Below are 11905 nucleotides of genomic sequence, written 5' to 3'. Positions count from 1 at the left end.
GCTTAATCTGTACAAAAAAAAAAAAAAAAGGTGTAAAAATGAGTTCTGTGCTGTTTTATATGGAATAAACAAACGAGGCATGAATGTGAATTAATGTTGATCCGGGTAGATTTTGTTTTAGCCGTTCCCCCCCTTGGTACCGGTCTTTATGCTAAGCTAGGCTAACTAGAGCCGCCGACGCACCGCAAAGACGTGAAAACGGTGTCAATCCTCTCGAAGGAAAGACGCGTATTACCCCAAACATGTCAAACTGTTACTTTAACGGGCCGCTTCCTCACGCTAATGTGTCGCTATGTGTGCAGAACCTGAAGTTCCTGAAGATGTTTCGGCATTCGCTGCCCCCGGATGAACTTTTAAATCCTCCCGATGGAAGAAAATGCAGCATATATATAGATATACATCTATATATATATAGAGAGATATATAGATGTATATGTTTAAAATCAGGAACACATCTCGAGTAACTCCGATCACTTTTCCCAATAACCTGTTGACTTTCCTTTTATGAGCTCGCACTTGTATTTTGGTATTTAGCGGCCACTTGTGCCCTCTCCATCTCCGCCTCGCCCTCGCCCCAAGAGGTAGCAGCCCCGCCCCCAACACTCCCCGCCCCCGTTTGGACCACCCCACCCGACCCGACCCGACCGCCCCCCCCCCAAAACCCCCCCAAAAAACCCCTTCCAGTGAACCGTGGCACTTCATCTACTCGGCCTGCGCGTCGTAGTTGGCTCCACCCGCCTTCTTCAGCTCCGTGCGGATGTAGTCCTCCTCCAGTTCCCGCACATCGCTGATCATGAACTCCTTGGCAAAGTTCTGCGGAGACACAACACGTGTCGAGGTGAAGTTTTTCAGTCGTTGCATATTTTTACTTTTTTTTAATTTTTTTATAGCCGTTTTAAAATATTGTTTCCGAGAAAAGTCGACACGGTTTGGAGCTAATTGAAAGGAATTATGATCACGTCTGAAATGACCTCCTGTTTGTCACTGAAGTGGCTGCTCCTCCGTTAATTTAAATCCCTTCCCGAATCCCGAAGGTTTTTTTTTTTTTAATCTCCTGCATTTTATCAGCTCAGCGTAAAATCTGGAGCCGAAGTCAAAAATTGCTTTTGCCAATCTGATGTTAACGTCAACGTAAGAATTAATACAGGCAGCACATGTTTCAGAAGTCTAAAGAAAACCAAAACGTGCGACAATTCTCAGGAAAATTTTGAACTATCTCTTTTTTTTTTCCCCCCCTCAGCAGATTTACGTTCATTAATTTGTATTCATGGGCTTTCTGAATGTCTATTAATGTTCCGGTTCAGCCTCATGCTAACTAGATTGTGGTTAAAATAATTCAAATCATACGTCCAAATGTTATCCGCCCAAATAATTGAAACTACGATAAGGAAATAGGCATTTCACTGGTGTTGTGATGCTTTAGATTTCATTTATCCACCATACAGCGGCAAGAGTAGCGCTGGAGTAGTCTACAGCGGACGCCATGACGTAAACGCGTCGATTGGATTCATGTAATTACTCTCAGTGGCAGAAGGGGGCGACAAACGTCCCGCACGGCAGGTTCAAGTAAAGGTTAAACAACAAAAATGAGCAGGAGCCAGAGGGAATATTTTATCCCCCACCTCCTCCTGTAACTTCGAATGTGGTTAAATTAAATATTAAAGGCACCATAAGGTACAATGGCGCTGTAGATCAATATTTTGATAAGTAGGCCACCATTTTATTTACATCTAAATGGTCCATTAGTGCCAACATGATGGAAAAAGAAGCATTCACAGAGCATAAAGCTGCAGTAATTGATTTTTTTTTTTTTTTTGCTCCATTTTGGTGCAATGGAACAAACTGTAAACACATTATCAAGCTTTATCAAAGTTTTTACACATCCAACAGACACAAAGCAAAATGAGCATTCATAAAAATACAAAAATATTGACGAACGAAGCTTTATTATGTAATTTTGATAAACAATAAGCGATTTCTGGTTAATTAGTCGATGATTTTTGACTCTAGCACAACATCTTGTTTTTATACGTTTGTTTTGGCTCCACTGTTTCCTGTCCACTAACCACCAGCTTCCCCAATGGAGCCATTACTTTAATTTCCCCAAAGAGTCTCTGACCTGCACGATATCTTTGACCAGCGTCTTGTCGGTGCTGATCTTGGCGCGCTGCAGCCCGCTGATGTTCTCACCGATCCAGGTGATGAGGGTGAACTTGGCTCGTTTGCTCATGGCGTCTCCCGTCGTGATCCGAAGGAAGCCGAACAGACGAGCGTCGTCTGAGGGGAAGAGAACACAAAGGACTGAATATAACGGAACAAAAGTGTTTTAACGAAATGCTGCATCTGCTGTTTGAAAAAATTGTAACCGATTGAACTTAGAAAGGAAATACGGTCACAACAGATCGGCACAATATTGCATTACAATCACTTAAGATACAGCTCCACATCTTGATAATCAATTCATTTTTTCAGTCAATTTTCTGGTTCCAGCTTTCAAATGTGCAAATTGAATGCTTTTCTATGTCAGATACCATTTTAAAACTGAACGTCTTTGTTTTTGACAAAAAAAAAAACAACAACAAAAAAACATCGGAAGTCGTTTCCATGAGCTCTGGCAAACCATAACAGACATATATTTGTATAATTATAAAAAAACAAAAAACAAAACAGCTATAAAATCACCAGCATATTAAGTGATGATGAATCTAATCGTTAGTTTTAGTCATTTTTCAAGCACAAGTCATTTAAAAGAAATCCCCACATTTGCAAGTTTCAACATCTCTAAAGTGAGTTTTTAAATTTGATTTATACATTTATTTTTAAATCAGAGAACGTCCACCGAGTTTCATTCAACGATTTAATCCGTGTCTGACTATCAGTTGAGGAGAATACTTCAAATTTGGGTCTCTCGCTGCAGCCCGTAAAAAAAAAACCCAAATCTGTGTTCGCACTGAATCACTTTTGTGTTTTGAATGAGGGAGAGGAAAGAGAAAGTTTACGTTGCAGTGCGAATGAATAAAAGTTTCTGCTTTTTTTTTTTTTTTTTTTTTTCCCCCCTAATACGCTCAACCAGAGTGAGGCTTTGTGAGAGTGTGTCTGTACAACCAGGAAGTATTCAGGTCAGCAGACTAAATGAGTCAAATCTTTTGTGAGCGTTTCAGTTGTGTCACAAACCTCCCAGTGGCCACGCCTGTCACTGTCGCGGTGGTCCACTGCAGTTTGAGAATAATGTCGGCGTACACACAGCCGGGCCCGACAAAGAAAATAAACAAAAAGAAAAATCTGCCGCTGCTTTTGTTTGATTTGTATACCGTCAGGCTTCAGGCCTCCAAATCCCGTTTTCATGAACAAAAGCTGGCTTTCTATTGAGCCAGGTTTTCTGAAGAAACTCTGAAGGAAAAGTGAATTAAAGCCTTGTTTTTAGTCACGACTTGTTAGGTTAAGATGAGGTGTCAATGGATAGCGAATCTATCAAACAGTAAATCAATAACTCATTTTTATACAAAAAATTCCAAGCATTTCCAGATTCTTATATGTACAGATTTGATGCTTTTCTTTGAAATTTGTGTACATACATTTGAAGGCGTCCCCTTTAGATGTAGTAAATTATAAAAGGCATGATAAGGGCCTGATCATCTAATTGAGAAATGAATTGTCAGATGAATCGAAAATGAAAATAATCGTTAGCGGCGGCCCAGTCGAGATAGAAAATACATAATACTCCTATTCGTGTATGGAAATCATGTTTTTCTGCAAGAAATACGGACAGATTTGTACAACTTGTACATTTTTTAAATGCAACAAGAGATTTTATGGCCACCTGCAGCAGAAACAAGCTGTCAACACAACACTGACCGAGCTTCCACTTTTTTAAGTTCGTGCTAATTTGTTCACAGACGGCAATTATGAAGCACCATTAGCAGTCATTTGGAGTTCATGGCCACCTGACATTCAGTCCTTTCTGGTGCCCACGAACGCCTGAGCAAAACATCGAGCCATTTAGAGATTATATAAACGCCACAGCAGCTCTGGAAAGATTTTTTTTTTGTCAAACTAGCATAAAAAAAAAAAAAAAAAAAAAAAAAAGCCCTTCAGTTTGATGAAGGACAGAATGAAATCCAAACAACTGAGAAGGCTGGAAGATGTTTTTTCACAATGTTTACTTGAGAAAAATGACTGAAACTTGTAATTATTTTAAATCATTGGTTAATCTGCTCGTTATTTAATAGATGTTTTGCATATAAAATGTCAGAAAATGAATACAAATGCCTGTCGTGGTTTCTCAAAACTCAAGGAAACATCCTCAGGACAAAGATATTCAATTTACAACAGTGTAACAAAGAAAAGCCTCTAAACTGCACATTTGAGAAACTGGAGCCAAGAAATTCTTCTTTTTTTTTTCCCCCACAATATATTTTGGCAAAAAAAATTAAAAGAACTTCATCACATTATCTGCTGATTATTTCTTCCATTAATTTATGAGTAAATTATCTAACAAATAACAATAAGTATAGTTTCCCCCCCGACTTTTTGTGTCCAACCAACAGTCTAAAACCAAAAGAGCTTCAGAGTATGACCAAGAAAAGCATCAAATCTACACATTTGAGACGCGTGATGATCGGAATATTTAATCTGGTCATCGACTAATTGTTTCAGCTCCCATCACTCAGTCAGGAAGGCTGTGAACGACCGGGGTAGGTCAAGACTTCCAGTAATCCTACATCTGTGTTTATTGTCGCTCGTATCATCTGTAAGTGTTGTGAATACAAACTGACGTCGATAATTGTCATTTTAAAAAGAGTCCTCAGCGTTGACTTTATTGTGACGGGATATTTTCTGTCCCGGTTTATTAATAAACGAAGACGGATAAAAATAGTTGTGGAGATGCCATTATTATTATTATCATCATCATCATCGTTGTGACAGAAGAAGGCTGTCTCTTCCCTTCTTTTTTCCTCCTCACCACAACAACCATGACAAAGCCATAAATACCAGACCACAGCTACCAGCAGGACCTGGATCTTTACAACTTTGACCCAGTTAGTGATGCACTGGTTGTATTTAATACAGAAAAGAAAAAAAAAAAAATCACCAGCGCTCGAAAATATCACTTTTTTAAAAATATCACCCTTTCGGCAGCAGCAGCAATTTTGAGCCAATTTCTCCGTTTTTACAAACCTCTATTTAACACAAAATATTATCTAATGGCTTAAATGGAAGAAGACAATTTGTACCTTTCAATTTATGATCATAAATCACCAAATGTATTTATCTCTATGAAAATGGAGCACTTTGAATACACTTTAAAAAAAAGAAAAGAAATTATATAAAGTTTATTTGGATGAAAACTTTCCTTGTTGCCCTGGTAATTAGTGATTTTTTTTTTTGGCACTTGTAAACTTTGTGAATCATCTTCCAGCCTGCATTTGTTTTACAGACCTCGTCAATGTCAAAATACTGACAACATGATGGTGCTCGTTTTCTATGGTACACTACGTAATTTGAATTTAATTGCTGGTGCTGTTTACGTGAATTGTTTTTTCCTTTATAAAACACTTTGCAACACTCCTGAAAGTTAAATTTGATGAACTGTAATTGTATCTGCGAGCGCTGAATCAACGCAGCTGGACTTGATTTGGATCTGAATTTGTCAAAGAAAATATCTCCTCACAACTATTTCACCACTTTCCCGAACAAATACACTCGTGTGCTCTTTCTTTGGGCGGTTCAGTTTCATTACGTAACATGAACAGATTACTCAGTATTATCTTCCAGATGTTCCTCACTTGTGTGACCGACAGACACACTGTATTCTCAGTGAGCTGCAGGGCAAAGATCCCCGTTTCCATCTGGATTTAACAGCCTCACAAACACATAAATCCAGGTGTAAATCTGTCTGAGACACAGTGAAGAAGACCTATTACAGGTTAGAGAGTGATTGGTGGAGGCGGTGAGTCACAATTTATTGATCAAAAGTCAGATTCCTGCACTAAAACTGCTGCAGTGCACCACTGACAGACAGCCAAAACGGTTCAGTTTGAAAGTTAAAGCACCACCAGGCAGCATTTTTTTTTTTTTTTTTAAATCTACCATCAGTCTAAATCTCAAAGTGGAGCCGCAACGATGCAGCGACCCGGCAGCATCTCACAGGAGCCAGGCAGGGAAACATGAGCAGACTGGGTGCAGCTCACTGCAGGGAGCGCTGGAGGTGACAATATCGATCACGGCTGGATGTTTCATCTCTGACTGAAGGCGCTTTTTTAAAAAGGCGATAGATGGTTTCTGTGTCAACACGGGTCCGTGTGACGTAAATGTCGTCATCGACACAACAAACACACCGACTGCACACGTATGTATGCATGTCATGATATTATGTGCAGTTGCAGATATTCAAGGAAACCAAGAATCACACAAAAATAATGCGAGTTTCCTGAAACCTTCCAAAAAAACACACACAAAAAAAAAATCCGTTTTTTAAGTGATCATTTTAAGCGTTTGTCATTAAATCTGACTGAAAGTAAATAAATAAAGTTAATACCGTTTATCATTATTTAGATTTGAATTTGTTAAAGAAGGTAAACTAATTTTACACACCAGCATCCACACACACTGCATAAAAGGGGTTTAAAGTCAATAAAATGGTTTGGGGTCAAGACATTGAATGATGTCATCTTGGACTCAATAGGTTGTAATGGGCACTTTTATTAGTGTTTTCTAATGTTTTTATAGACCAAACAACGAGTCAATCAATTGATAAAATAACTGGCAGATTACTTTATAATTAAAATAACTTATTAAAAAAAAAACTGAAGCTGGGAAAATGTTAACAACATTTTCAGTAGGACATCCAGAAGCTTCAAGACTGTAGGCTGAGCTATATTGACAAAACGATCAAGTCTGAACTGGTTCTGAAGGTGTTAATAAGATCATTTAAGGTGCCGTTAAGAGGTTTTGCAGTGAAAGCTGCGTTATCTTTATGAACCTGTCGAAGCAGCCGATAAGGACTGTTCTCAGATCAGAGCAGCCGCACATTAACAGGAGCAGCCATTGCATGAGTCTTATCAGTGCAGCTGGAAAAGGACATCACTAGTTTCAACACGCAGTCTCCTGATTCAACCAGACGCGCATTGTTCATCACCTCGGCCTATAAACAATACGGATATATTTATCAACGCACTTTTATCTCTCGCAGTCACCGTTTTATCTTCCACAGAGGAACTGGTACAAAAAGATTTAGCTCGCCCACGCCCTCCCACTTCCTCCCTCTTCCACATTCTTCCTGGTTTATCTTCCCCTTAAGAGGCCACGCTGACTCGGCAGCCTGCTGCAGAGAAAACTACTCTGAAACTACCACAGTGATGACACGGCAAATTAAAGACTGGCCAGGAGAGTCGTTGTTCTGCGTAAACCGACTTCGTTTCAGCGGACAACCAAAAAAAAAAAAAAAAAAAAGAAAGAAAAAAGGTTGTCGGGTGACACCGCGCCTTCCTGTGGACGCTTCATTAGCACGCGCTCAGGTCCCTCCGAGAGCAGCTCGGAAACCAGAGACGTCTACTGTGGACGGTGTCAGGTGGGTTTGGCGAGGAATGGTGTTACCAACGGGGTAACTGTGTCCCGAATTTGGTCTCGCTTTTATCTAAACTGGCTGACGGGGAGGACGAGGACAATGATGACAGTCGGTTGGATCCCCGAAGGATGAGTCTTAAATGATCTTATCCACCTTTTTTATATTGAGCCGTTCAGCCCCGTTACAATATATCTTAAAGCTACATTTCTTTGACATCTGCTGGTGTCCCCAGAGGATGTGTTGGATCAACCTATGAACTTTAGAGCGAACCGAGGCCAAGATTTTCACTTAAACACAGCAAATACAAACCTCCAACAAACAGATTACTGTTAAATCTACTGAGCCTTTTTACGCTCCCCAGAGGATGGATGGTTTTTACTTTGAACACCACATAAGCCTCTCCGAGACAAATTTAATGTCAACCCATCCCATTTTGCGCAAGCAATTCCAGTCTGGACAAAGGTGGTGAATTCACCCACTGACAGTTATGATTTATCCTCTGAGGATCTTGCATATTTGAACCCAATTTCACGACAGTCGTAACAAGACTTGTTTAAACCAAAAACAATAACTTTATGTTGGCGATACATGAAAATAAAAGGTCAACCGTAAAGAGGATTGCACTAAATTAAATGGCAATTGATTTGATATTTGACAATGAAAGTTAATCTGGATGGACTGGTGGACGGACGAACCGATGTTTACAGTTTATCCTGAGAGGGACATGAATGTTGGAACCAAATTTCATGTTAATCCGCGGAATAGTTTTTGTAATATGTCAGTCTAAATCCCAAAGCTGGTGGTACTACAAAAAAATTAATCTGGGGATTACTTAAGTCAATAAGGATTCATCCTCTGGGGATCTGAAATACCTGAACCGAATTTCACAGCAAGCCATCAAACAGTCGTTTAAACCAAAAGACATTAACTGTAGTCATAGATGGAAAGTTAAAAAAAAAAAAAAAACTCGTTGAAGACATGATTTATCCTCTGGGGATCATTAACGTCTAACCTTTTTGCCCAATCCATCCAGTAGCTCTTGAGGTATTCAATTCGTAACATGAAAACGTTGACCAGCAGGTGACGCTTAAGGACAAGTCAAAGTCCGTCAAAGATTAATGGTAATCCATTTAATACTAATCAAACAATTTCAGACTGGACAAAAGTGTTGAATGAACTGGACGAACGTGGTTTAAAAACAAAACAAAAAACATTTGAAATGTAACTGGAAGACCGAAAACCTGAGAATCACCTTCCCATCGAGGGACATTCAGGACCGAGTTTACTTAAGCTTGTAGTTTGGTGACCTACAATGAATAATAAATGACTCAGTAACTAAGTCACTGGCTGATGCAACATTTTGTCTGAAGAAATCAGGTTTAAATTTCTGAAATTAGATAGAACAAGGAAATGGGAACAATCCCCCACCCCACCCTCCGCATGCACCATCTTTCCATTTTTACTTCCTGCCCCTGAAGTTAAGGATCAATATGTTACAGGAGTTCTCTTTACTTGAACTCATATGAATTATCAGTATGCATCAGCTCCTCCTACATTCACAGGGGGGTGAAGGGGGTGGGGGGGGGTGGGGGTTTCTGCAGAGTTACAACTTCACTGCTAAATAAGGAAAACGAGCTCACAAACGCGAGACGTGCGTCAGTCATCTACGGACAGGAACCAATGACAACCGCTTCAGCCGAGCTGTTTCGTACGTTAAGCGCAACAATAAAAAGGGGGCGATTTCGACATAGGAATGCGGGCTCTGAAATATCAGAAGGGAAGGAGGAGGGGGGGAGAAAGAAGAAGAAAAAAAAAAAAGCACAGGAGTACAGCCCTGAGGCAGCGAGCTTTAAAAGCCAACAAGAGCAAGCGTCAGAAACTGCCACACCCAACATCTGAGCAGATGCTTCACTCCCTCGAGAGGAGAACTTCCATCCGAGAGTGACTTTTATTTCATCTATACATAAAATACTTAAAAATCACTGATCTGGTGGTAAAAAAGCACGTACATACTGAGATAAGAGGGGAAAACCTCTGTATTTCTTTCATCAAGCTGTGTGTGTGTAGGCTTTTTTTTGTGTGTGTGAAAAATTCATGAACGTCAACAAGTAAGAGGAGAAAACTTAAAGTTGACACGTTCACACCGATATACAAAATGTTTACTTGAAGTGTTACACCTAATAAAAAAAAAAAGATATTGTACAACAAGATTATGCAATGCATACTGTCCTGAAAGTGCTTTGACAGGGCTCAAGGCCAATGGGTGACAGAGCAGAGTCTTAAGAGATTAGTGCCCTGCCAAGTCGAGCTGTGGAGCATATAGGCTTCAACCCGTCCAGAGAAGCAAATCTACACCAGGTGTTACACAATTACAATGGTACATTTAAAAATAATTATAAAAAGAAGAAGAAAAAAAAATGCTCTTTACCTGTGCACATCCTCTTGAAGTCCTCATAGTCGGTCCCTTGTCCTCCAGGCACGATCATAGGGCCCTCATATTTAAACACAGCCCTGCAACATACACAGTGGTGTTATTACTACACGTCTCATGATCTGTTGATTCAGTCATTTCCATTCTGTGCACACAAGAAACCATTTTGCAAGCAGGAGCAATGCACAAAACGCCCATTGCAAGGTGGCAGCTGTGCATCAGCCATGTGTGAGTGTCACCACTATATATCCTCACTGAATACAGGACAAAGGAAATTACTTCTGCCCCGTTGGGCCTGATAACTGTGCAGTGTGTGACCGCTAAGCAGCCAGAATACAGATCAGCCACATCTGAGGGACGGGGGTAACCGAAAGCCGGCGCGTATTTGAGACAATACTGCAGTAAAGCACAGGCTCTGGAAGTTATCGAGTGCGAAAACAATTCACAACGTGCCATTCATTCTTGCGCATTTTTTTTTTTTTTTCGGCGAAAGCAGGTGTAACCTGCATTTGAAATACAAGGCGATTTAAAGTCGCCATGCCTAAATGCATGAGATCACGGGTCATAAAATGCAAGTAGATGGTATTTTATCGATCTTTAGTGATCTATTTTCAATTCGGCATGTATCTAGCGAGCAAAACTGCGCTCATTTGAATAAAATGTTAACTTAAAAGAAGGTCCGCCTCTTGTTTTTTGGGGTTTTTTTTCTTTCACCCATCTCCAAACGAAAAGTCGGCGCAGTGGGCGGTAACACGTTTGTGTGAATTACACTTTAAACCAAGATTAGATTAAATTACGAGCTTCTTTTTTTTTGAGTATTATTTAGCTGCCGAAGTATATATAGGTTAAAAAAAAAACTCCCGGTTAGGACTGTTTTACATTTTTGACGCAATAATTTTGCGTATTTAAGCGCCAACACAAAAATAGCCTCATTCTCCAACGGAGTATGGATAACGCAACCGTGTCCGCACACTCACCAATTAGTGTCCGTGTTATCGTCTCTGACTTGGTTGTAAGCCTCTCTGCAAGCCTCTTTATCGATCTGGGTTGCCATTTTTCTTTTTTTTTTTTTTTGGGGGGGGGGGGATGTGAACAGGAGTCGAAGTCGGCGTTTGAATCGGTCCAAACCGGGGAGAGCGAGCAACGCGGCGATTTACAGCAGCTGACTTGCACGGTTGATGCAGCACGTCAGACAACTACAAACTGATGACGTTACGCAAAACAAGGCTTCCAGAAGAAAATCACGACCACTTTTGCGCTGCAAACGAAACGAGCCGGGTGGAGACTTAATGGGAAAAGACGGCTCCTCTTCTGGCAGCTCGGTTCATTTCCTGGATATCACCGCTTTTTATGGGCGTTGGTGGTGTTAGTCAATCAGGTTTGCCGGCAGACAGACAGAGAAGTCCTCCAGACGCTTGTGCATTCACCTCCTCCTGGTCAATGATCGTCTTGTGAAGGGCTACTTGTCAAGACAGACAAGTAGTTGCAGCTACAACTTCCGGCGAGGACTTTCAAAATAAACCACACATTTTTTTTTTTTTTTTTTTTTTTTTTTTTTAAACGCAGTAGAGAGCATCCGACGCCCAAATGTGATTTGAAATTCAGTTTTGCACCAGTTTCAGACTTTTAAGACATCTTAACTTACCACAAAACCCTATATTATGGAAATTAGTACGTTTTTTTTTCCAGAGAAACTAGTACTGGAAAAGAGAATGACTTGTTATGTAAAGGTTATCCACTTTTTTTTTTTTTTTTAAAGCAAAGCAAATCATACTGTAAATAAAAGAAGCCATAAAATCAATCTAAAAAGCTAACCAGCTAAGAGCCAAGTAGTCTCGCTTAGCAGAGTAGCCTCCAACTATAGTGGATTTCATGTGATGAACTGCCTTTAAATCACATATTTTATT

At 40.1% G+C, this 11905-nt stretch overlaps 1 protein-coding gene across 1 annotated transcript; it reads right to left on the bottom strand.

Annotated features, from left to right (window-relative positions):
- Positions 1 to 667: 667 nt before the first annotated feature.
- On the bottom strand, positions 668 to 11457 carry cotl1 (coactosin-like F-actin binding protein 1). Its single transcript, XM_069714336.1, has 4 exons — positions 10976 to 11457; positions 9996 to 10078; positions 2120 to 2277; positions 668 to 813 (listed from the first exon to the last, which is right to left on the bottom strand). The coding sequence occupies exons 1-4, from the start codon at positions 11050 to 11052 to the stop codon at positions 703 to 705; spliced, it is 429 nt and encodes a 142-aa protein (XP_069570437.1). The 5' UTR covers positions 11053 to 11457; the 3' UTR covers positions 668 to 702.
- Positions 11458 to 11905: the final 448 nt, after the last annotated feature.

Source organism: Brachyistius frenatus, unplaced genomic scaffold (assembly GCF_029030835.1).
Source record: "Brachyistius frenatus isolate BFR_SWC_R1_liver_20210118 unplaced genomic scaffold, ASM2903083v1 Contig_129, whole genome shotgun sequence".
Taxonomy (NCBI): Eukaryota; Metazoa; Chordata; class Actinopteri; family Embiotocidae; genus Brachyistius; species Brachyistius frenatus.
The sequence above is the reverse complement of the archived record's forward strand: the minus strand, read 5'-3'. Positions and strand labels throughout refer to the sequence as shown.